At 42.6% G+C, this 26422-nt stretch overlaps 2 protein-coding genes across 5 annotated transcripts in view; both read right to left on the reverse strand.

Annotated features, from left to right (window-relative positions):
- Positions 1-26422, reverse strand: part of LOC306879751 (enhancer of rudimentary homolog) — a 1222178-nt gene that overhangs the window by 239605 nt on the left and 956151 nt on the right. The gene's annotated exons all lie outside the window — the stretch shown is intronic.
- LOC306879749 (syntaxin-binding protein 5-like) overlaps positions 1-26422 on the reverse strand; it is a gene marked incomplete at its 5' end in the record, with an annotated part of 113004 nt that overhangs the window by 46921 nt on the left and 39661 nt on the right. For all 4 annotated transcript variants that reach the window (XM_079432923.1, XM_079432922.1, XM_079432921.1 and 1 more), the window contains 2 exons: positions 3969-4069; positions 15450-15531. In XM_079432923.1, the coding sequence (XP_079289049.1) occupies positions 3969-4069; positions 15450-15531 (183 nt within the window). The remainder of the gene's footprint in view (positions 1-3968; positions 4070-15449; positions 15532-26422) is intronic.

A 26422-nucleotide genomic window follows, 5' to 3' on the forward strand; every position in this document is an offset into this window, starting at 1 on the left:
AAATAAAAAGATAAGATAAAAAATATAAATATAAATGTGCAGGTCAGTATGTTGTTGACTTAAATAGTACTAAGAGGATTGTGCAAAATAATGTGCAAAAAAGTTGTACAGGGTATATAATAGCAGCAATATGAGGTAGAGAAAAATTATGAATAGCTTATTGATATGGTGATATTTACATGGAGTCAAGTGATGTTATGACACAAAGTTAGAGTTTAGGAGCCTGATGGCCTGGGGGAAGAAGCTCCTCCTAAGTCTCTCAGTTTTTGCCATCAGGCTACTGAAGCGCTTACCAGATGGAAGCAGAGTGAATAGACGGTTACCAGGGTGATTTGAGTCCTTGATTATTTTGACAGCTCTATTTTTGCAGCGTTTGAGGTAGATGTCCTGCAGAGAGGGGAGAGCAGACCCTGAGATGCGCTCAGCTAAGCGCACAACTCTCTGTAGTGCTTTGCAGTCCTGATTGGAGCTGTTTCCATACCACACTGAGATGCACTGAGTCAGTACACTTTCTATGGTCCCTGAATAGAAAGTTTTCAGGATTGCTGGTGAGACCCTGAATTTCCTCAGCTGTCGCAGATGGTACAGTCTTTGCCTGGCTTTCTTAACCTGTGTTTGGATGTGTGTAGTCCAAGTCAGGTTCTCGGAGATGTTTACACCGAGGTACTTGAAGCTGCTCACCCTCTCCACAGGGGTCCCACTGATCATAAGAGGAGTGTAGGGCTGCTGCTGTCTCTTCCTAAAGTCCATGATCAGCTCTTTAGTTTTGCTCACATTCAGAGAGAGACAGTTGTCCCGGCACCATGATGTGAGTCTCTCTACCTCATCCAAGTATGCGGTCTCATCGTTGTTGGAGATGAGGCCCAGAACCACAGTATCATCAGCGAACTTGACAATAGATGTGGAGCTGTGAGAGGACACGCAGTCATGCGTGTAGAGAGAGTAGAGCAGGGGACTCAGGACACAGCCCTGTGGGGCTCCTATGTTCAGAGTGATGGAGTTTGAGGTGAACTGGCCAACTTTCACCACTTGAGGTCTGCCGGTGAGGAAGTCTTGAATCCAGTCACAGAGTGAGGAGTTTAGGCCGAGGTCTGTGAGTTTGGATGCCAGCTTGATGGGGACTATAGTGTTGAAAGCTGAGCTATATTATGCATCTATTATGCATCTCCTGAATGAGTCTAGAAAGGGCCAATCAAGACCAGGAAGACACAAAAACGAGCGATCTCATATGTAAGCATATGCCTATGAAATATAATGTGATCATCAACACTAACCGCATATAAATGAAAACTGCCTAATGTTACAGAGTGAAATGTCAATCCAGAAAGATTTAAAGGCCTGTGCAAGCTTTGGGAGTACTGATGGACGCGATCTACAGCATCTTTGCTTTGATAATATTACTGAATATGATCCAGATGTAGTATTTGATAAAAATGCGATTTTTTAAGCTTTTTGCTCAAAATGTTGCTTTTTTATTACACCTACCTACATTCCCGTGTTGATAAAAAACAATGCTTGAAGCTAGAATAAAACAGATTTTTTTTGTTGTTGTTTGAAAGTAGAGGTTCTGATCTATATTTTGATGTTTTGTATGTTCAGATATTCATACAACAAAATATTCTGGGGGCCATGAAATTTTAGTGAAAATAAGCAAAAACGCTGGCGGTGGCTGACAACTTTTTTTCAAAAACGCTGGCAGGGAAAGAGTTAATAGAAAAGGAGTAAATTTCAAAATTTACCGAACAAGTTCTGGCATTCAGACTTTCCTTTCAGAACAAGTTACTTTTTTAATTTTAATTTTTTAAAATACGTAATAATATTAATATGTTTAATATGTTTTTACTAGGAGCACTGTAGCCCCTGACTGAACATTTTTAGGAGCACAAGCAGAAAATTTAGGGGCACACCTTATATCAGCCTGCAATGTAGTCGTTCACATATTTTATATGTTAACTGTAAACCATTTTAACTGTATTACTGTAGGGTATAATGGTGATTTGATGTATTTTTTATTTTGTTGTTGTTGTTGTTGCATTTATATAGCGCTTTAGTGTATTGCTGTACACCCAAAGCGCTTTACAATCATGTGGGGGGGGGGGGGTCTCTCCTCAACCACCACCAGTTTGGTTATCCCATTGATATTAATCCCATTAATATTAAAATTGGATCATTTAGGAGCTTTAAAGTGCTGTAAACAGTTGTGTGAAATGCTTGTACGTCATTGAAAATTGCTTGAATTTCTCTCAAAAGGCTATAAAACCCTGAAATGAATAATGTAATAACATTTGACTATTTCTGCCACAACACCAATTGTGCAGAATTCGAATGCTTCTCAGTAGATCTCGCAGCATTATTTATTAATTCTGCGGGGAAATTCAAACACTTCTCACTGGATCTCGCAGCGCTGTGCAGTAACAGTATTGCGAAATCAACTTTGGTTACCGAGTAAAGCTGTTCTGAGCTCGGACAAGTTTGTTTGCGTCACGGTCCGAGCTGATAAATGGTCTGCACTGCGCGGCTCAAATGAGTAGCGGGATTTTGTTACGCTTTCGGTTCGTTTGCCGTTTTGTGTTTCTCATATGCAACATAAATGGCAATGCAAGTTAAACAGCGTGGTGGTCATGCCAGTGTGAGCGGGCACAAAATTTACTCGCACCGGCAGAAAAAATGGTTGCATTTTTGCGACCATTTAGTCACAGTCTGGAGCCCTGTAAAATAATTCTAAATGATATAAATTTATATAAAATAAAATGACATAAAATTATATAAAATAATTCTACATATATAATTAAAAAAATATCACTCAGAAATACATTGCATTAAGCAAGTAAAATGTGTTCTCAATGCCAATTCATGTTAACTTTACAGCTCAACACAGAGACATTTTGTTTGCACTCAGGGGCAAAGCCGCCCTATTGCAGCCTCAGGGGTCGCAAAGGGAAACACTTTCTAAATGTCAGGCACACAGACACATCAGTCCTATACCTATGACCCCTGCCTGTACTTTTTGAGGCAGATACACACGTTCAGGGACCCGCACACAAACACACAGTTATGTGGTAAAAACTTGTTCGACCCTGAAAGCCGCTGTTGGCGAGTTGTCACACTCATCAACAGAAGCAGTGCAGATAATAAGTGAAGGGCTGCCTCATCTCTTATCAGAGTCAACAGCTGTCCAAACCGAATCAGAAGGTTACAACCTTCCTGCACTGATCTATAGCTATGAGTGCGATTAAAGGTCTCGCACATTCTTCAATTCTTGCCACAGAGCTACAACGCTGATTGAAGTGTCCTTAGTATGAGGATACTGTGTCAAATAAGCAACTTTTTTGCTTTTTAAAGAGACATATAACTGAAAACTGGATGAAATAAAACAGCATGATATGCAATGTAAACCTATCTATCTTTCATAAATCGCCTTCTAGTCTACTAAACTATAAAAAAAATGCTGTATGTCATCAGGAAGCACAATGCAATAAGCTTTACCGCATTTGACGGTCATAGTTCAAGGGATAGTTCACCCCCCAATTTTTGGGTGAACTATTCCTAATCTAAATTATGACTAACAGTGCAGGAAACCTTGATTTGATGTAAAAACTGAATAAATAAACTGCTTCTAAAAGAGTAAAATATGGCTTGTTTCTGCATTAGTTAAATTTTTCTCTTTTCCCACTACTGTTTGCAAACATGACTACACATGTTGACTCGCTTCCCTGTGCGACCAACAGAGAATGACTGTGTTCTGGGCTGCACCTGGGTACCAACAGTGAGAGAGTAAGTGGAAGTCAACTGAAATAATAAGGGAGTGAAAGAGAGAAACAGAGGTATCAGATGTGAGTGTGGGCCCACAGAAACACCAACACCAGCTCTGCCACACACACACGCGGTCATGTATCGCTAACACTGATCAGCAGTCTACATGCACACACACGCTCAGAGCAAGTGTAGATTAAGTGACCGTGGCTAACCTCTCCTTGTTGAACTTGAGTGAGTGCAGCACAGCTGGTCTCTTCTGTCGCAGGTTCCACAGGTGAATACTATCATCAGCCAAAGCACTAACCAGCGCCCCCTACGAGACATAATATAAAAAGAAAAATCATTTACACAACTTTTGGAATAAAGCATTATGAAACACCTTGTATCTTACATTATCAAGCAACTTATATTTTTGTAACCTTTTAGTAATACACATACATACATACACACACATATATACAACCATTCTAAAGTTTGGGCTCAGTAAGTTTTAATTGATTGAAAATGACAGTAAGGGCATTTTTAAAGTTACAAAAGACTTGTTTCAAATAAACAATGTTCTTTTCATATTGATAATAATAAGACATGTTTCTTGCATATTATAATCAGCATATTAGATTGTTATTTTAAGGATCGTGTGATACTGAAGACTGGAGTAATAAATTACATTTAAAAAAATATTAAATTAAAGAAGGGTTCTTTTTAAATTGTTATAGTATTTCTGTCAGGGTTATGGATCTGTTTTATGTTTGTCTTTGTGCCATGTGCTCCTTGCCCTAGTTTTCTCCCTCCATGTACATATTTGGTTTTTCCTGTCCTCATTATAGTTCATTTGGTTCCAGCTGTGTTTAATTAATTATCAAGTTTGCTCCTGTGTTCTTAAGCCCTGTGTTTCCCTGTCTCCAGCGTCTGGTGTCTCATGTCATTCTATGTCTTCCAGAGTTTCAGTGTTGGATTGAGTTTGTTTCCATTAAAGACTGTTTGATTTGTAAATCTCCTGCGTCTCCTCGCTCCTTCGTTTCCATGCTCCTAGTGTGAATCGTGACAATTTCACAATATTACTGCATTTATTACAATTTTCATCAAGTAAATACAGCCTCAGTGAGCTTAAGAAACTTTCAAAAGCAATAAAAGAAAATCGTATACATCTCAAATTGTTGTACAGTATGTTTACATTATCAAAACCAAGACACAAATTCATTTAGACATTTATTTTTATTTTTTTACTTTTTATGTGGCTTAAAAATGTGGCTATTATTACACTGGCACGATAATAAGCCAAACACAGTAACGTGGAGGCACATTACACTCCTCACATTCATGCAACTGGTTTTATTGTGTTTTAAAGGGGTCATATGATGCGATTTCAAGTTTTCCTTTCTCTTTGGAGTGTTACAAGCTATTCGTGCATAGATGAGATACCTAAAGCTGCAAAGACTAAAGTCTCAAACCCAAAGAGATATTCTTTATAAAAGTTAAGACTCATCCACCCCCCTAAAATGGCTCATTCAAACCCGCCCCCACATGTCTACGTCACGATGTGGAAATATTTGTGTAATGCCGGCCAAATGTTCACGCAAAGAAAGAAGGCATAGTTTCAGTAACTGCAGTAGTGTTGATGCAGCCATGTCAGGGAGACGCTGTGTGCTTCTATGCAAAATGCACTTTATTTGGCCTTCCGAAAGTAGATGCAATTAGGAATCATTGGTTGAGATTTGTTTACAACACAACAGCACAACCCAAATGTTCAAATTTATGCAACGCATTTTATGGACGACAGTTTTGTGAACCTAGGAGAGTACAAGGCTGGCTATGCACAAAGGCTATTTCAAAAAAAAAAAAAAAAAAAAAAAGGGTAAATTTCGACTTTGCTCTGACAATCTGGCACTTCTGAATCAGCGACTGTAAGTATGTTTTGTTATTAGTTCAAGTATTTGCTATTGACTGTTCAAATGCGGAGTTTTACGTGTAACGCATCGTGTGTGTGTGTGTGAGGGAAACAGGGTCAAATCACAGAGGAGTGTACAGCCCGGTCAGAAATAGTCTTAACTGCGGCTTGTGTACTGCAAATACATACGAGCATCATCACTGTGTCTGTCACGCGACTCTGTTCCCCTTTCAGGCTTGAACTGATAAAACTAACTTGAAAGCTGAAGCTCACAGTTATGGTAAGGGGCATTACATTTCCGACGCGTGCTTGTGGTGTTCGGCCAATCACAATGCACGGGGTCAGTTGGCTAATCAGAGCAGACTGCACTTGTTGGAAGGAGGGGCTTTCTAGAAAACAACTCGTTTGAGAGAGGCGGGGCATAGAAGAACTACAATAATGTACAGTATTTGAAAAATAATGTGTTTTTGAACATTAAAGCATGTCAACATATTCTGTTACACCAAATACACAAAATAATGATCTTTAAAATCACCCTTTAACGAAAGCACAATAACTTTGTTCCTCTGAAACTTTAATTACGTGATGTAGCTGTTTGACAGTTTTACTTAAAAACAACATTCTGTGTGTGCGTGTTTAACATCATTCTACAGTGAGGAAAAAAATTATTTGATCTCCTCCTGATTTTGTACGTTTGCCCACTGACAAAGAAATGATCAGTCTATAATTTTAATGGTAAGTTTATTTGAACAGTGAGAGACAGAATAACAACAAATGACTGTGACGTGGGGATGGTGTTCTTGGGGTCATAGGCAGCTTTCCTCCTCCTCCATGTCACGGTTCAGGGTGCCTTCTCGGCTCCTCGTGCTGTCTGTGTTGTCCTGTCATGTGCGGCAGCTCGTGGTCTGGGCAATCAGCGCTGATCGTGCAGCGGGAGGGCACAGATCACGAGCTGACTCTCCCCCACCTGTCGCTCATTCCCCCACTCCCATATATGTCCCTGTTTTTCCATTTCTCGTTGCGAGTAGATTAGTTTGTCCGTACTCGTGTTGTGTTTTTTGAGAATCTCACTTCTCGTTTCTCTGACCCTCTATTCCCTTGTGCTACAGGACTCGTAGCACGGAGATCCAGCAGCTTGTGTGGTCCGCAGACGCTGCCGGCCAGCTCTGGAATCTCCGCTTCCTTGAGCCGCTTATATGTTATGTTATTTTGTGTTTTGGTGGCAAAATAAAAGTTTGCACCTTCTCAACTCTGCACCTGAGTCCTTCCTCACTCACGCCGTGACAGAATCTACTCAACACGTTATGGATACAGCAGAGGAGACGGAGTTGCGCCTAGCCCTCTCGCAGCAGGGCATTCTACTGGGTCGGCAGCAGGAAGAGCTGGAGGCTTCTCGTCACGCCTATGCAGAGGTTTCGCTCCAACTTAGCCAGCTGGGGGAACGGCTGGACCAGCTACAAGTCAGCTCTTCGGCTGCTCGGGCTGTTGCACCCGCTCCTGGCTCGGAGGGAGCAGTTCCTCACTACGCGGAGCCGCGGCTTAATCCACCCGCTCCGTACTCGGGTGAGCCCAATTCATGGCGGTCATTTTTGTCCCAATGCTCACTTGTCTTCGCTCTCCAACCATCCTGTTTTCCCACGGAGCTTTCCAGGGTAGCGTATATCATTACGCTCTTGGTGGGTCAAGCGAAGGAGTGGGGCACGGCCATGTGGGATAGCGAGCATGCCTGCTGTCAGTCATTGGAGGCGTTCTCGGAGGAGCTACGCAAGGTGTTCGATCGCTCGGCTCGGGATTTGAGGCGGCACGCGCCTTGTCACTGCTTCAGCAAGGCGAGCAGTCCGTGTCCAGTTACTCCATTGAATTCCGTACGCTGGCTGCCTCCTGTGGCTGGAACGAGAAGGAACTCTGGGATCACTTCCTCCACGGCTTGGCAGAGCACGTAAAGGACGAGATTTATTCCCTTGAGCTGCCTGCTGGCTTGGATGGGTTGATCGAGCCATTCGAGTCGACGACCAGATCGCGCTCCGTTCCCGGCACCGAAGAGGGGGATTTACCCGCGAGCGCGTCACGGGCGCCGAATCGACAACAGCTGGTGACACGCTGTCTCAACGCCTCGTCCTCCCGGAGGAGGAGCCTATGCAGGTCGGAGGAGCACGGTTGACTGTGGGGGAGCGACAACGCCGCTTGGCCAATCAGCTGTGTCTCTACTGCGGGGAGGCGGGTCATGTGGCAGCTGCGTGCCCCGTAGCGGGGCGACGCTCATCACGCAGGGGAGAGCATAGGGTGAGCGTGACTGCCACTCGACTGCCATCTGGTGGTCGTTTAGAGTTTCAGGCTTCGTTACGGTTCGGGGAGCTGTTTCCCACATTTCTGCCTTAATCGACTCGGAGGGCGATTTCATGGATTCTGGATTGGCCACACGCCTGGGGATTTCGGCTGTTGCCCTGGCCGAACCCATTTCTGCCAGAACTCTTTGTGGCACACTACTGACTAATATTACACGTCACTAAGTTTGTCATGTTAACACTATCTGGTAAACATGCGTTGGAGATCCGTTTCCTCCTTATTCACTTGCCCACCGCTCCAGTGCCACTCTTCATCTCTGCCTCCGCACCGCCCGTACGACTGTGCGATTGACCTGTTGCCAGGCACTTCCCCACCTAAGGGGTGCCTTTACTCTCTGTCCAGACCAGAGAGGGAGGCCATGGAGAGATATATACACGATTCTCTGGTAGCAGGCATTATCCGTCCCTCTTCCTCTCCAGCTGGGGCGGGGTTCTTCTTCGTGGAGAAGAAGGGTGGTTCGCTGCGCCCCTGTATAGACTATCGGGGGTTGAATGACATCACGGTAAAGAATCGTTATCCTTTGCCGTTGATGTCGTCGGCCTTCGAACTCTTGCAGGGGGCAACCATCTTTACTAAATTGGACCTCCGCAGTGCTTATCACTTGGTTCGGATTAGGGAGAGGGACGAATGGAAGACCGCCTTTAACACCCATTCTGGGCATTTTGAATACCTGGTTATGCCGTTTGGCCTTTCTAATTCCCTGGTAGTCTACCAGGCACTCGTCAACGACGTGCTCAGAGACATGGTCGATCGGTTTGTTTTTGTTTACATCGACGACATCCTGATCTTCTCCCAGGATGAGCGCGATCATGTCCAGCACGTCAGGCGAGTGCTCCAGCGGCTGCTGGAGAATCGTTTATTCGCCAAGGTGGAGAAGTGTGAGTTTCACGCACGGTCGGTTCCGTTCCTGGGGTTTATTCTCTCGCCTGAAGGTATCCGAATGGATCTTACCAAGGTAAAAGCTGTTGCTGATTGGCCCACCCCAGACAGCCATAGAGCGGTCCAGTGTTTTCTGGGGTTTGCCAATTTTTACAGGCGGTTCATTCTGAACTTTAGTCAGGTAGCCCTTCCTTTGACGGCTCTCACCTCCACTACATCTACACCAAGTCCAAACTGCTTTTGAGAGCTTGAAGAGTCGGTTTATTTCGGCTCCCATCTTAACGACACCCGACCCGTCTCGGCAGTTCATGGTGGAGGTGGATGCGTCCGAGGTGGGGGTTGGGGCAGTTTTGTCTCAGAGATCATCTTCAGACGAGAAAATACATCCCTGCGCCTTTTTTTCTCATCGTTTAACAACCACGGACCGGAACTACGACATCGGGAATAGGGAGTTACTAGCTGTCAAGCTGGCGCTGGAGGAGTGGCGTCCCTGGTTAGAGGGTGCGGGGTTTCCATTTATCTTTTGGACTGACCATAAAAATCTGGAGTATATCCGCACCGCTAAGAGAATAAATTCCAGGCAGGCTCGCTGGGCATTGTTTTTTGGATGTTTCAGGTTTACCATTTCGTATCGGCCAGGATCTAAGAATGGTAAACCTGACGCGCTGTTGTGGATCTTTGAGGCTAAGGCTAGTCCCTCCCCCCCTGTGGCTATTCTGCATCCCGAACGGGTTGTGGCGGCGGTCACCTGGGGGGTGGAGTCCAAGGTCCGCGCTGCGCTACGCGACGCCACTGTTCCCGCGGGATGCCCAGAGATCCTGCTGTTCGTGCCTGAGTCAGTCCGAACGGCCGTCCTACAGTGGGGCCACTCCTCTAGCCTTGCGTGCCACCCTGGAGCGACTCGTACGCATAGGTTAATCAAGCAGCGTTTTTGGTGGCCATCCGCGGTGCGGGATACTCGACGGTTCGTGTCGGCCTGTCCGATTTGCGCTGCGTGTAAGGGCTCCAATCGACCCCCAGTAGGGCTACTCCAGCCGCTGTCGGTCCCTTCGCGACCCTGGTCACACATAGCGATGGACTTTGTTACTGGCTTGCCCCCTCTAATGGCAAGACGGTAGTCCTCACTGTGGTGGACAGGTTCTGAAAGGCGGCTCACTTTATTCCCCTCCCCAAATTATTTTGTGTTTTGGTGGCAAAATAAAAGTTTGCACCTTCTCAACTCTGCACCTGAGTCCTTCCTCACTCACACCGTGACACTCCAAACACGGCGAGTTGAGTTCAAGTTGAGCTTTATTGTCATTCCGCTACATGTGTAAAGCAGTCAAGCAGCTGGTTGGGGAACAGTGCAGGATGATTTGTAGTGCATGAGCATGTAAACATACATATATTGCTGAGTCTTTTGTGGGATTGTGTACACGCAACAGTGTGTGTAAAGTGTCTAGTGCACAGAGGAGAGTGTGTTACTACAGGTGGTTTGTACAGGCCCACTCACCTGTGTGTAGCACACTTCGAATTGCACAAAAAAGTTCCATACAGTTTTTTCTTTGGTGTGGTAAGGTTGGGGGTGTTTGGGGTGGGGGGTAGTCCATGTTTCAGGAGGTAGGGGTTTGCATGGGGTTTCAGAGGGGGGCAGGCTGGTTTGAGTTTAGGGCTCTCACAGCCTGGGGGAAAAAGCTGTTGAGCAGTCTGACGGAGCAGGCTCTGATGCTCTGATGGTCAACGGAGTTTCTCCTGAAGTCCATCACAACCTCCTTTGTCTTCTCCACATTGAGGGACAGATTGTTAGTGCCACACCATTCAGCCAACTGTGCCACTTCCTCTCTGTAGTGCGTTTCATCGTTGTTGCTGATGAGACCTACCACTGTTGTGCCATCAGAAAACTTGATGATGTGGTTGGAGCTGAACTTGGCAGTGCAGTCGTGGGTCAGCAGTGTGAAGAGCAGCGGGCTGAGCACACAGCCTTGTGGGGCACTTGTGCTCAGTGTGGTAGTGCTCGAGGTGTTGTGGCCGACATGGACTGACTGAGGTCTTCCGGTTAGAAAGTCCAGGATCCAATTACAAAGGGAATTGTTAAGGCCCAGCAGGTTTAGTTTATTTATGAGCTGTTGTGGGATTATTTTTTTTGAATGCCAAGCGGAAGTCAATGAACAGCATTCTAACATAGGAGTCTTTATTTTCTAGGTGGGTAAGAGCCAGGTGGAGGGTGGAGGAAATTGCATTGTCCGTAGAGCGGTTTGGACGGTATGCAAACTGGAGCGGGTCGAGTGTGTTGGGAGGCTGGTTTTGATGTTGTGCATGACTAACCTCTCAAAGCACTTCATCATGATTGGAGTCAGTGCTATGGGACAGTAGTCATTTAGACAGGACACAGGTGATTTCTTTGGTACCGGTATGATTGTTGTGGATTTGAGACATGTGGGGACGACTGCCTGGCTCAGCGAGGTGTTGGAAGATATCTGTAAGCACATCTGTCAGCTGTGCAGCGTAGTCTCTCAGAACACGGTCAGGTATGTTGTCAGGACCCGCAGCCTTGCGTGGGTTAATCCTTGATAGGGTCTTCCCTGCATCGGCTGGAGACAGACAGAGCGCCCGGTCGTTGGGAGGAGTGGGCAGTTTTTGTGCAGGTGTGTCATTCTGCATTTCAAACCGTGAATAAAAGTGGTTGAGTGCATCGGGGAGGGATGTGTCCTCATCACAGGCCTGTGGCGGGGGCTTGTAGTCAGTGATGGTCTGAATGGCTTGCCACAGGCTCCATGTGTCTCTGCTGTCTGTGAAGTGATTGTTGATTTTTTGAGCATATGACCGTTTTGTATTTTTGATGCCACAGGACAGATTGGCTCTTGCTGTTTTGAGGGCTGCTTTATCTCCTGATCTGAATGCTTCATTTCTGGTCTTTAGCAGCCCACGAACCTCTGCTGGCTTCTGGTTTGCACGTGTGATGATGGTCTTGGTGACTGTCACATCATCAGTGCACTTTTTGATGTAAGCAGTCACAGTTTCAATGTACTCATGCAGGTCTGTGTGGTTGTTGTAGATGGCTGCCTCTTTAAACATGTTCCAGTCTGTGCACTGAAAGCAGTCCTGTAGTGCTTAGGTGGCATTGTCTGGCCATACTGTGATCTGCTTTTGAACCGGTTTGGCGAGTTTGAGAAGTGATCTATATGCTGGGATTAGCATAACAATGATGTGGTCCAAGTACCCGAGGTCGGGGCGGGGTACAGCCTTGTAAGCGTTCTTTACTGTTGTGTAAACAAAGTCCATTGTGTTGTTTCCCCTTGTTGTAAAGTTCACATGTTGGTAGAACTTTGGCAAAACTGTCTTTAAGTTTGCGTGGTTGAATTCACCGGCTATGATGAAAAAGCCATCATTGTTATTTGTTTGTTGTTCACTGATGGCGCTATACAGTTCACGAAGCGCGTCTTTAGCGTTTGCACAAGGGGACGTAAACCACAACGATAACAATGGCCGTGAACTCCCGGGGCAGATAGAACGGTCGACATTTCACAAACATAAACTCCACCAGCGATGAACAGTGTTTTGATATTACCGCAGCATTGTTACACCAGTCTTTGTTGATATACACACACAAGCCACCTCCACGGGTCTTACCAGACAGTGATGAATCTCCAGCCGCTCGGTAGCTGGTTAGCCCGTGCTGCTGAATGGCGGAGTCCGGGATGTTGTCGTTTAGCCATGTTTCGGTGAAAACAAACACACAACAATCCCTTGCCTCATGCTGTGTAGACCGACTGAGTTGAATTAAGTCCAGTTTGTTTTCCAGAGAGCGAACGTTAGAGAGCATGAGTGTTGGAAGAGCCGGTGTTGTGGGGTAGCCTAGCTCATATACCTCTGTGCTTACCGCACTTCTGTCCTCTCTCACACCGCTTGCGACGCTGCCTTGTGCGGGTAGCGTCAGTAGGCGATGCCACGGTCTCGAGGTCCGGCTTCAGCAGTAAACAAAGGCCTCGTAGCTTCTCAGTAGCCGCCAGCGAGAGTTGGTGTTTGTATGCGTTGCCGTTATCCAAAAGACTTTGGCGATCATAGATGAGTTTTTGATTTCCTTATGAGTTAGCGGTAAACTGACACTATTTGGAGACGAACAGACGACATTAAAAGACATAAAAGCACCATCTTTGGGACCCGGAGCAGCCGCTGCATCTGATTGCGCCGCCATCAAGACCAAAGTTGATGCCAAAGAGCTCGATTTTGATCTCATCTGACCACAACACTTTCACCCAGTTCTCCTCTGAATCATTTGCAAACTTCATACGGGCCTGTACATGTGCTTTCTTGAGCAGGGGGACCTTGTGTGCGCTGTAGGATTTCAGTTCTTCACGGCGTAGTGTGTTACCAATTGTTTTCTTTGTGACTATGGTCCCAGCTGCCTTGAGATCATTGACAAGATCCTCCCATGTAATTATGGGCTGATTCCTAACTGTTTTCATTATCATTGAAACTCCACGAGGTGAGATCTTGCATGGAGCCCCAGTCCGAGGGAGACTGACAGTTATTTTGTGTTTCTTCCTTTGCGAATAATCACACCAACTGTTGTCACCTTCTCACCAAGCTGCTTGGTGATGGTCTTGTAGCCCATTCCAGCCTTGTGTAGGTCTACAATCTTGTCCCTGACATCCTTGGACAGCTCTTTGGTCTTGGCCATGGTGGAGAGTTTGAAATCTGATTGATTGATTGCTTCTGTGGTCAGGTCTTTTGATACAGTAACAAGCTGAGATTAGGAGCACTGGGGAGTGAAAAGACACCTGGGTGCCAGAAATCTTGCTGATTGATAGAGGATCAAATACTTATTTCACTCATTAAAATGCAAATCAATTTATAACTTTTTTTAAATGCGTTTTTATGAAATGCGTGTAATTCTGTCTCTCACTGTTCAAATAAACCTACCATTAAAATTATAGACTGATAATTTCTTTGTCAGTGGGCAAACATACAAAATCAGCAGGGGATCAAATTATTTTTTTCCCCACTGTGTCTCATATTACATATTACTTTGTTACACTTTTGTACAGTTGATTATCATTCCGATTTTTGTTGGAGGTGCTGCTTCTCTTACCTGCTTGGAAAAAAAGCCCCTGACATATACCATACACCGGTAGATAAAACCTATTCATTCGCCAACATTTCTGCAGGGCTGGAAGATTCGAGATACAGTGGTGGGTGGTGAATGTATGTGTGTGAGAGAGACAGAACTGAGTGGAAAAATAAATCGAAAGAGAGACAGTGTGGGTGGGACAGACAGAGGGGATGGAGGAGGGATGCTACCACAAAATATCTCCTTTCCATCTAGGCACTGGCATACTCAGACCAAATACACACAGACGCTGCCTTTCCTCTGGTTATAGACGCTGAATATAAAACAGACAAGAGCCTGTGCCTTGTCCCAGGTGTGTGTATGTCTGTCTGTACAGGCTCTGCTTGGTCTGTTGAGCCCCAAACAAACACACACTCACAGAGATTAATAAGAAAGTAAGAGAGCAAATCATTTAATTCACTATTTTTATATCAAATAAATAAAACAAACTAATGGTAATTTTATATGTTTTATATGCCTGCTTTAACTTTTAACATGATTACATTTTGGAATTTCCCAAACAGATTTTTAAGGTCTAATGTCAAGCAATCATCTTGAATGTAGTTCTATTATTATTTCACATGATTCTACTAATAGATTATGGTACTACTAATGCAGAGGTCATGGTTTGATTCCCAGGGAATGCAAATACAGAAAAAAAGCACATTTTGAATGCACTTTCAAGTCACTTTGGATAAAAGCCATCCAAGTGGTCTTAAAACAGAAGTACAAAACAAATACCATGTTCATGTCAGAAATAACTTGCTGATGACTGCTGAGAAGCCTTTTCAAAATGACCAACTAATTTCAAGATGTTTATTTTATATACTTTTTTTTTAGTTTGCCTTGTTTCATCAGAATATTTTATTTTTCACTTTTTTAGTAATAAACCTCACTATACATACATATATATATATATATAAAGCATACACATACAATTTTTAGTCCATTAAAATCAATTTATTCCTTATTTTCTAATATCTAATACCATTTTGTATATTGCACAATAGAAATATGTTGATTAAAATGAAATATAAACACAGAGAAAAGTGCTCTAATGTTCTATCTTCAACCAACCAAGGATCAACATTCAAAACAAGTCAAGATGCACTTAAAATTAATTCAAGAAGAAAAGTCTCTATAAATAGCCAAATATTCCCGTGAACGTAGAGTGAACTAATCATTTTAACTTTAAGGAGCACAATCTACAAGGCGGCTTAGTGTAAGAGATCCCTGTGGTCTTGAGTGTGGGCAACACTCTGGGGAGGAAATGGTAATATCAGCTTCCTCTGTAGGATCCCTCCAGGCCCACTCTGGAGGACAAGAGGGTTTGTGGCAGCAAAGGCTCTGGGTTAAGGGATCATCTAAGCCTCTTGAGGCTTCATCCTGGATTATTTAAACTGCCTCTTGGAGCTGCATGGGAATAGGCTCTTAGCATAAGGTTGAGCAGGATCCAGAAAGAGGGGGGGGGGGGGAACATGAAACACTCACTTCATTTATGAGAAACTGTAGCTGGATGACGGCTGCTCCGGTCTCGTGCTGACAGTAACACTCCACACCGGGTCGGCCAAATCTGAAAGGGTTCTGAGTCAAGGAGAGGATCGGGCAATCAAGGCTAACAGGACACTTTTGGGTCAAAGTCTGAACATGCCACTTATTGTTTCAGCATTTTATCTTTTTTTTTTTTTTTAATTAAAGCACTGTTCCAGTGAATGCATGTCAGACATTGTTCACCCTCTGTGGACATACAAGTTAATTACCTCTGCCAATCTCTCTGGCATGGCTGCTAGCAATGAAGTCTGTCAGTCACTGTCAAATCTGCTCTATGAAAGCCAGTAATAAAACACAACAGCTCACTTTATAAACTTACTGTTGTTTTGACAACATTTTCCAATGTCTCTCCCTGTCTGAAGAGTCTGAAACGACTGTCAAAAAGTCAAAGGTCCCGATTTACTAGAACCCAAATAAAGTGTACTAATACTAATACCATATTCTCACTTGTGGCTAAATATGAAAATATATATTGATAAAAGTATGATACATATTTATATAAATAATGTATATAATAGCAATAACAACAACGATATACAGCCTAATTATACAAGTATTTTATCATGTCTTTTTTTGTATCATTTGATTCTGAATTCTAAAAACATTACTGTTATTTGTTACCATAAATCATTAATAATAAAAACCTGAATCACATAAAGGCATGCATCATGTATATTCAAGCATCCTCTACTTTCATAAAAGACTAATATGATTAATATTAATGACTTCAAAAAAGTTATTTTAATTAAATGACAAATAGTTGGGGAAGACTATATAATTTCTCAGCAGGCTCATTGGACGCCTGGCACGTGGTGTGTGAATGTGTGTGTCTGTGTTTGATATAAATATTGATATAATCTGATGATAACCTCTACTGGGAACTGCACACACTCATATTTCCAAAGCACGGTGAGCGAGAAAGAGAAATGAAGGGAGGAGAGAGCAAGATGCGTATATGCGTATGCAATCATGGTGGTGGAAAGAGGGAGGGAAGAACAATTAAAACAGATTAAAAGAGTGATCATTAGAGCTCAAACTTCTGGCACAGAGACAAGATGCAAACAGCAATATACAAGCATGCAGTAAAAAAAAAAAAAATGTGTAATGGAGTCTTACAGGATTATGAACGTAGATACATATCTGATGTTTGTATGAGAGTATTATGAGAGAAATGTGAATTGTTAATATCACATATTTAAATAATATATATAAACAGTAGATTTTATAATCAATATACTGGAACGTCACTTTTTTTAGCTGCATTTTATAGTTGTACTGAGTGCAAACAGAGCAGCTTTAATTCATCACCTAGAAGAAGCCAATACAGTCATTCAGTGGCTCATCCCATCTATCCATCACAGGCACTTTGAAGTGACAGGGATGGAAGATACCGGAGGAAATTGTGCATGTCGATAAGGACACGCCTTGAATCCTCATACACCCTCCAATCGCCTGTAGCCACTTTGGACCCTCATCATGTACTGAGGAAACACACACAGTGGTCGGCTGATATGGTGAAGACGGGCAATCGGTATGGGTCAAACAATAAAGAAAAAAGATATACAAAATACTACTGAGAGAGATCATCCCTGCATAAATGGCAGCACAGATCTGAAAAAATCCCAAAACTCCCTGCCATCACAAACATGTTGACAAGAGGGTAAAGCAGTTGAGAAAGCGTGAAAAGGGAATGCTGGGAAGAGAAAAACACTGCTGACTCTATGCCCACACACAATAAAGTCCAGTGGGCTGTTCATGGCTATAAAGAAATCACCCATTAAATCTACAGTAACCATGTATTAACCATGCATAATGTATTAATTATGGCTCTGTTCCAAAACCTAGTAAGCTAGAGAGGGAGCATTTTAAGGCATCGTAGACACAAAAGCAGTTCCACTGACTAGATTATACCAACTTCTAAAACTCGCTTTGACCAAATGCAAAAGGCTTGACATTTTGGTATCATTTATAACGCTTAGCAAAAAGGGCAGATGAGGTTAGATAAACATTGATTAGAAACTTATATTTCACTCAATACTAAAAAGTATTGATAAAAACAGTTCAGGGTTGTTAAAAATGAATCTCTTTGTATTTATCTTGACAACATGCTAACCTCAATCAATTGTGAAACGAGCCTCATTTTTCATTTCTGTAAGAATGCTATCTTAGAAGGCAGCTTACTAGGTTTTGGAACAGAGCTAATGTCAGCAAATACCAGATGACTCAACGGTAGCTGCATGGATCTCAGGCTGCCTGGCGGACATCTCGGCATGGATGAAAGAACATCACCTACAGCTCAACCTGGCAAAGACGAAACTTCTTGTCTTCCCTGCCACTCCGACTCGATCCTGCAGGTTTGCACTACACAACATTAGAAAGATCAGGCCCTTTCGGACAAAGCATGCTGCACAAATTCTTGTCCAGGCCCTTGTCGTTTCTAGACTGGACTACTGCAATGCTCTTCTGGCTGGTCTGCCATCAAACACAATCAAACCTCTACAAATGATTCAGAATCCAGCGGCACGACTGATCTTCAACGAGCCCAAAAGAGCGCATGTTACACCTCTCTTCATCTCCTTGCACTGGCTACCAGTGGCAGCTCGCATCAAGTTCAAGACACTGATGCTTGCATACAGAACTACCACAGGCTCAGCACCCTCCTACTTCCACTCACTATTACGAACCTACATCCCCTCCAGAAGTCTGAGATCTGCTAGTGAGCGACGCCTTGTGGTACCATCACAGAGAGGCTCAAAATCACTCTCCAGAATATTCTCGTTCACCATTCCTGGCTGGTGGAATAATCTTCCCACCCCTATCCGGAATGCCGGATCCCTGTCAATCTTCAAGCAACAACTGAAAACTCATCTCTTTCGGCAGTACTTGACTTCATCCTAAACTCAAAAAAACAAAACAAAAAAAAAAACTCACTCTTTCCCTCCCTCCCTTACTAGCTTATACTTATTTGAACAATGACTGAGACTTGGTGTTACGAGCACTTCCTCTGTCTGATTGCCTCTTCAAGATGAATCGCTTTTTGTATTCCCCAATTGTAAGTCGCTTTGGATAAAAGCGTCTGACAAATGACTAAATGTAAATGTAAAGTCTGTGTGGCTATATCAAAGATATTAAGTCAGTCAAAAGTAGGCTAAAGGAGGGACAGAGAAAAAAAGCAGGAAGAAAAAGAAAGCCGCCTACGGGGTCAATAGTGACGTTTATTCTGTTCTGACGTCAGGAGTGTCCAGTCATGCTTTATCCTAAGAGAGACAAGACAACACACCATCACATGAATATGCACAAAGAGAGCTAACATGTTACAGTGAGCTCCAGTGATGATACCAACTGCGTGTGAAACACAAGCATACTCTCTCTTTCTCTCCCAAGCTCCTGGGAATGATTAATTTGTCTAATACGCTTTCTAAATAAATAAACTCCAGAGGCACGTTTGATTTATTGGGGACCCAAACAATTAAAGTTGCAAGCACTGTGGCTGTCGCTGCAACAAACTGCCTTCACCTTGAGCATGCTTCAGTGCACATACGCTCTAAAACAAGCCACTCTGCAGATACACTTGACACGCAGTGTGCTCTATTAAAACATCCTATACTCAGCACCACTGTAATCGGCTAACATGCAACCAGGGATGATTAATTTTAATACACTTACTAATATTTCGCTGTTTTTCCAGCACAGCCCTGTCTTGGGAAATTTGCATACGGGGACATTTTTTCTCCATAATCTTGGCTTCCTTCCATGTTATATCTTAGCATCTTTTATGTGTTAAATCAAGTATGATAGCTTGCGCTTTACAGCCATGATTTTCACATAACATTTCAACACTGCTGAAAAAGATGCACACTATGTGGCAAAAATAAACTGACCAAGAGACCAACACAACTGTAAATCACACATTCTTGTGTCTATGCAAAAGACAAACAGACGAACAAATCAACAAACGACAAACAGACAGAACGATAGATAGAATGACAACAGATGGACAGACAGACAAAAGACAGAACTACAGACATACGGACTGATAGACATAAACCAACATACAGAGAGACAAGACACATACGACAGACAGATATCTATTTTTGTTTATGTGATCATCTCATGAAGAAACATTTAAACAGTAAGAAGTATACAGGAGGACTCACAAATGAAAGAAAGTGTTGTGTGCATCATTAAAAGCCTCTCTCCCTGTAGGTGGGTGTGATTGATTCCTGGAGATTGGCCAGAGAGTATTAATGACCCTGTTCTTCAAGCTAAATTTAGATCTAGTGTTCACCACTCACAGAGGATGATGTAGACCCTCTAAAACACACACACACACACACACACACACAAATACAAGAGCTAAGAAGCTGCAAAGGCAAGAGAACAGTGAAGAGAGGGAAAGGAGAAATGAATAGCTAGTAAATTCTTTTGTTGCCAGAGGACGAAAGAGAAAATATATAGTGCAAAGTAGAAGCAGGACACTCTTTAAACTTTCTTAAGGGCTTTCCAAAATTTGAAAGTGAAAGCTTCTTAGTTGTTTGTCAATGAGTTATATAAGCTGAATCAGTTAATTAAAGTCTCTATCATTTTTTTTTTCAACAAATCATATTAACTAGCATTTACAAAGATAATGCCCCAATTCAAATCTCAAAACTAAGTTATACAGCTTTAGGACTTTGCTATAGGACATTGATACAGCTCAAAGTGCTTCATCTCATTCATATGAGTCTGTAAAATGTCTTTTGACTGTATCTCTCCTATCAAATGTGCTTTGTGTTTAAGATGAATAGATGAAGACATAATCAATGTCTGAAAGAGAGAGAAGCACACTGGGTATTGTGAATGAAACAGGATATTGCTACCCATGGGGAGCAACAAAAGACACACTAAACATCAAATCAATCAACATTTAAACATTCGTTGAGACTGTGAACTACTTATGATGCTGTGTCTGATACCCTATGAGAAGTCTCAAATTCACACAAGTCATTATGGCTGTTGAATAAATGTTTTGATACAAGGTGTCTATTAAAATGCATGGCCCCATGAGGGAAGACTAGACTGGCGACTAGGGCTGCAACGATTAGTTGACATTATCAACAACGTCGACAATAAAAAATTGTCGACAAATATTTTTGTTCTCGAGTAGTCGTTTGATCTCATATGACCTAATGTAAGAGCCTGCAATACTGTGGTTTGACCAGTGCAGGGGTGTTCAGTTCCAGGTTTTCAGAGTCGACTCTGACTCCCATCATAGACTCCCACCTCGACTCCATTTAGCGTGACTGTCCAAATTACTCTAATTTAGCAGTGACATTACCTTTAAATGAGCTATGAATTTGTGACATTATAATGGTCAGGGGATGGCAGAAAATACATTTACATTATTCATTTAGCAGACGTTTTTATCCAAAGCGACTTACAAATGAGGACAATGGAAGCAATCAAAATCAACAAAAGAGCAATGATACGCAAGTGCTATAACAAGTCTCAGTTAGCATAACGCAGTACATGTAGCAAGGTTTTTTTATATATTATATTATAAATAAAAAGAAAACAGATAGAATAGAAAAAGATTAGAGCAAACTAGTGTTAGAGGCCTTTTTTGATTTTGTTAATTGTATAATAAATAAAAAGGAAACAAATAGATAGAATACAAAAAGATTAGAAAAACTAGTGTGTGTTTTTTTTAAAGAAAACAAGCAGTTAGTAAACGAGTAAATGCATACGAATGCAAACTTATTGATTTGTTTATTCTTGATTATTATGTGAGTTTTTAATGATTTAAGGTTAATGATTGAACACAAATAGCCTAGGTTAACCATGGAAAACCAAATTATATTGCATTAAACATAACATCGTATAAACAATTAGGCTAAACTACAAAGCTGTCACAGAAGCATGTATAATTACAAACTAAATAAACTATGACTGTTATTTATTTCTAAAGTAACCTTCATGTAGGATAAAAGTATGGGGAAAAGTCGTTGCTGCGAAAACTCCAGCTATCCGACGCACGGCCTGTTTCAAAAAGCCACGAATCATAGCGCACTCAAACGCGTCTTATGTGAAAGCACAATGAGCCCATGCTCCTGCTACTGCACCGCTCATGGACTGCACTGCAAACGGATCCTCACTTAATTTAGTTCACTCTTTGCTGATATACTGCACTCAATTGCCAGACACTATATAGAGATTTGAGAATCAGTGAAGAAATCTGCAATTTCGGAGTCGACTCAACAACGAGAGTCGATTCCTCGACTCTGAATAGCTCTAGAGTCAGAGTCCAGCACTGGAATCGACTCTCGTTGTCAAGTCGACTCTGCAGATGTCAAAGTGCGAAATTGCAGATGTCTTCACTGATTCCCCATCCCTAAACCAGTGTGGCGCTGTAGTGCAAGACTGTAGTTCAGCCCTACTGGATACACACAGGCTTCAGAACAAATGCAGCTGAACCTGAGCGGTGTTTGGATGAATATATAAATTTATATTGCGCGCTTTCCTCTCAGTATTGAAAAACACAACAAAAACTGACAGCAGTGTGAAAGCAGCAGTGGATGTTTGCATGAGCTCTGCAGTTCAGTACTCCAGTAAAGTCTGATCACATAATGTTTATTTATATAGTACTTTATGCAATAGATAGCCTTAATTCAAGCAGCTTTACGGTATTAAACATGAAAAGTCAGTGTCGCTTTCAGTTAGAATTACTTGATTTTCTGTTATAAACAGCTCTCAAGTGTGGAGCTAGCTAATGATAAAATATCTTTATTAGTGGGAAAAAAAAAATAACATTAAAGTGATAGTTTGGTTTATAGAGATCAAAGCTTGATCTAGCTAAGGACTGTTTTGGTTATCATTGTCACGGAACACTTAAGAGAGCGCCGTGGAAAAGACGAGGTCTGGGTCCAAATGCAGGTAAGGCTCTCTTTAATAACGAAATTTGGCCAGCAAGGCAAAACAAAACAGGTTCAGCAACGGGATACATAAAACGGCAACACAGTGCATGTATCCCCAGAGTTCAATAAACACTACAACAAGTACAATAATTACAACTAATTCACCCAGACAGAGCAGTGAAAGTGTGGTGTATAAATAGTCCATGACAATGGGGAAGAGTTGGAAGTGTAATTTGTGACAAGTGTGTGTGATATGCGGCAGGTGTGTGGAGTTAGGGGAATGGAGTCCGGGAGATGGTGACCTCTGGTGGAGAAAGGCAGAACTGCAGAGCCCGGACTCGTGACAGGACCCCTCCTCTAAGAAACGGCTTCCAGACGTTCCCAAGCACCTATCCAGGGGGATGGCAGAGCGGGGGTGGAAACGGTGGGATGGGGGGGGGCCAGGTCCGTGTGCTGGAGGGGGACCTGGGGCCTGAGGCCTGTGGAGACCCAGGGCAGAACCAGCGGCCACCACAGCGGTGTGTGTGGAGCTGCCACCTTGGAGCAGGTAATGGCGGGCTCCGCTGCCTCGGAGACAAATCAGCGAACTCCGCCGCTTTGAAAAGGCCTGAAGCGAGCTCCGCTGCCTCGGAGACAACATCAACGGACTCCGCCGCTTTGAAAAGGCCTGAAGTGAGCTCCGCTGCCTCGGAGGGAACATCAGCGGGCTCCGCTGCTTCGGGAAGGCCTGAAGCGAGCTCCGCTGCCTCGGAGACAACATCAGCGGACGCTGCCGCTTTGAAAAGGCCTGAAGTGTGCTCCGCTGCCTCGGAGGGAACATCAGCAGCTCCGCCGCTTTGAAAAGGCCTGAAGTGTGCTCCGCTGCCTCGGAGGGAACATCAGCAGCTCCGCCGCTTCGGGAAGGCCTGAGGTGAGCTCCGCTGCCTCGGGAGGTTCGTGAGCGGGCACCGCCCCTTCGGCATCAGCAGAACTGTGAACGGGCTCCGCAGCTAACTCCCCCCTGAAGGCCGAGCCGCTCAAATGCAGAGCCAGGTTGATGTAGTCCTCCAACGACTCCTCGGAGGTCCAGTATGGCATCAGGGATTTGAAGGGCTCGGCCAAGCCTCCGTAAAAAAAGACCATGAGGCAGGTCTTCTTAATATCCGACCGACGAGCCACTGCAACGAAGTCCCTGGCATACTCCTCAATGCTCCGGTCTCTCTGGCGGATGTTGAGCAACCTCCCTGCTGAACCTATGTTTGCTGGGTGAAATCTGTCATGGAACACTTAGATAGCGACGTTGAAAAGACAAGGTCTGAGTCCAAATGCAGGTAAGGCTCTCTTTAATAACGAAACAAAAAGGCCAACAAGGCAAAACAAAACAGGTTCAGCAACGGGATACATAAAACGGCAACACAGTGCATGTATCCCCAGAGTTCAATAAACACTACAACAAGTACAATAATTACAACTAATTCACCCAGACAGAGCAGTGAAAGTGTGGTGTATAACTAGTCCATGACAATGGGGAACAGCTGGGAGTGTAATTTGTGACAGGTGTGTGTGATATGCGGCAGGTGTGTGGAGTTAGGGGAATGGAGTCTGGGAGGACGGGAGATGGTGACCTCTGGTGGAGAAAGGCAGAACTGCAGAGCCCGGACTCGTGACAATCATAAACCTATAAGGTATTTTAAGACATTATGTTGTGAATAAAATAGTTTATCCAAAGCGTCTTATCACTTACCTTTATTTTGTTTCTTATCTGACTTACAAAAGGAGATGTTAGGCAGAATGTGCAAGATGTGTCATTCAGTTACTTTTTCATGAAGCTAATTAAATGGTAAATGGTTTTGTGTGCCAATTACATCTATTTGTATAAGGAATTGGTAACACTTTACAATAAGGTATCATTTGTTAACATTAGTTAATGTATTAATTAACATCAATGAACAATGAACAATACATTACATTTATGTATTAATCTTTGTTAATGTTGGTTAATAAAAATACAGTTGTTCATTGTTTGTTCATGTTAGTTCACAGCGCATTTATCAATGTTAAAAAAAACTTGTGATTTTTATAAATGCATTAGTAAATGCTGAAATGAACATTAACTAAGATTAATAAATGCTGTAGAAGTATTGTTCATTCTTAGTTCATGTTAACTAATTAACTTTATTGTAAAGTGTTACCAATTAATTGTATAATAATTGTAATTACATAATATGCTTTTCTAAAGCTGAAGTGATCTTTATGTTAGAATATATAGGTTTTCAAAGAAAAGGCAGAAATGAAACGTACATAAGCTCATTTGCACTTAATGTATGGAGGAGTGGAAAGAGGATTATAAATAGAGGATATTGAGATTTGCTAATATATTACACACCCCAAATGTCATTCACTGTTCAGGATATATGTTATGCAGTACATTAAAGCTAAAAAAAAAGTTAAATATTTAAAAAGCTACTTTAAATAATAAAACGAGTCAATGGTAATATTCAAAATTTCATCATTTCGTGTGTATTTAAAGTTACTAAAGTACATTTTTAAAGCTAAATAATTTCTAATGAAGCCATTTTATCTGGGTTTTTGAATGAATTAATCTTAACTACAGCACAAAATTTGAAAAGATAAATTAGGCTAATACTACCTTTAAAAAATGGGCTCAAAAACAGTAATGAACAAACAGTAACCTGAAATGAATGACCTGATTTACTAGAATGAATCAGATTTTCTAACTCTACTCTAGAGATAATAATTTAAGAGAATATGGATGCTCAACAGTAAAGCTGCCTACACAAAATGTGGAATTAAAAAAAAATTAAGAAAAAGCAACTGGTTAGAAAAATACTACACAATTTTAAAACACTGTCATGCTACTAAAAATGTGGTTAGAAGTGTTGCTTTGGTAAGATTCTCCCCAACACTGAAATGTCCACACAGACAAAAGCTCATGATTTTTGGCAGGACGATCTACTCTGACTCCAATTATAATTGGACCCTATTGGCAAGACGAGCTACTCCAACAAGGTCATGGCGCAATGCACTCGCAATAAAGATGGGTAATATTTAGCTTTTAATTTAACAAATGGAGAGCCAACTCCCATTGAGAGACTTTACTATGCATTTTCCCCTGTGTTTCCTTCTAACGCTACAGCAAAATCAACTGCTCTTTCACCATCTTATCTGTCCAAGGACACCATATAGTGCACCCACAGTCAAGAATTCCAACACTGGAGCAATTCCTAGGGCACAGTGCCGATAAGCCAGCCATTAAACGGATGGGAAATAAGGAGGGGGGAAAAAGAAGCGAAGGTGAGTACGAAAGACAGAGGGAGAGACAAATGAGGAGATGGAAGAGATAGATGGAAAAAGTGATGGAGGGAGGGGGTAAATGAGAGGGAGAAAGAGGGAAGAGAATAAATGAAGAAACGATAACAGAAGATAGAGAAGTAGGTACAAGAACAGAATGTCCTTAAGTGTTGGAAGGGAAAGAACATTCTGTTCTGGCCACTGAGGATTTAAGCGAGTTTTGAATTTGCCTTTTTGTTTTCCAAGTTTGGCATAAAAGAAAATGGTTAGCCACTCTTAAATGAGCAATAACGACTTGTGAATAAGTTGAAGGGTTGTCTGTGGGCAGCAGGCCACGTTAATCCAACCAACTCCATCCGTTGGTGAAGACAAGAAATTAAAACAAAGTATGAATGTGAATAAAAAAAAATACAAGCATTGAAACTTGAAAGTGAAAGAGCAAGACAGAGAAAGAGAGAAAAAAAGAAGTCATGTCACTTTTGAGTGCTTACAAATTGTTGCTGACCCCTCTTAACGAGCCCAAGGGTGAATCAAAAGCCAGAACATTAGCGAGCTTGTGCACTGACCCATAATACCTCAGCCTCTTCCAGATTCTAGAGAATTCCATCAAGGACAAAGCCTCTGTGTGAAGCCAGCAGCACTACTCAGCTCTTCCCTCTGCCCATGAGTCAGCATGCTGCCTGGACAAGAAACATCCTTCAACACAATCTAAGAAATGCCAACTTGCTG

This window comes from Barbus barbus (genome assembly GCF_936440315.1).
Source record: "Barbus barbus genome assembly, chromosome: 14".
Classification (NCBI taxonomy): Eukaryota; Metazoa; Chordata; class Actinopteri; order Cypriniformes; family Cyprinidae; genus Barbus; species Barbus barbus.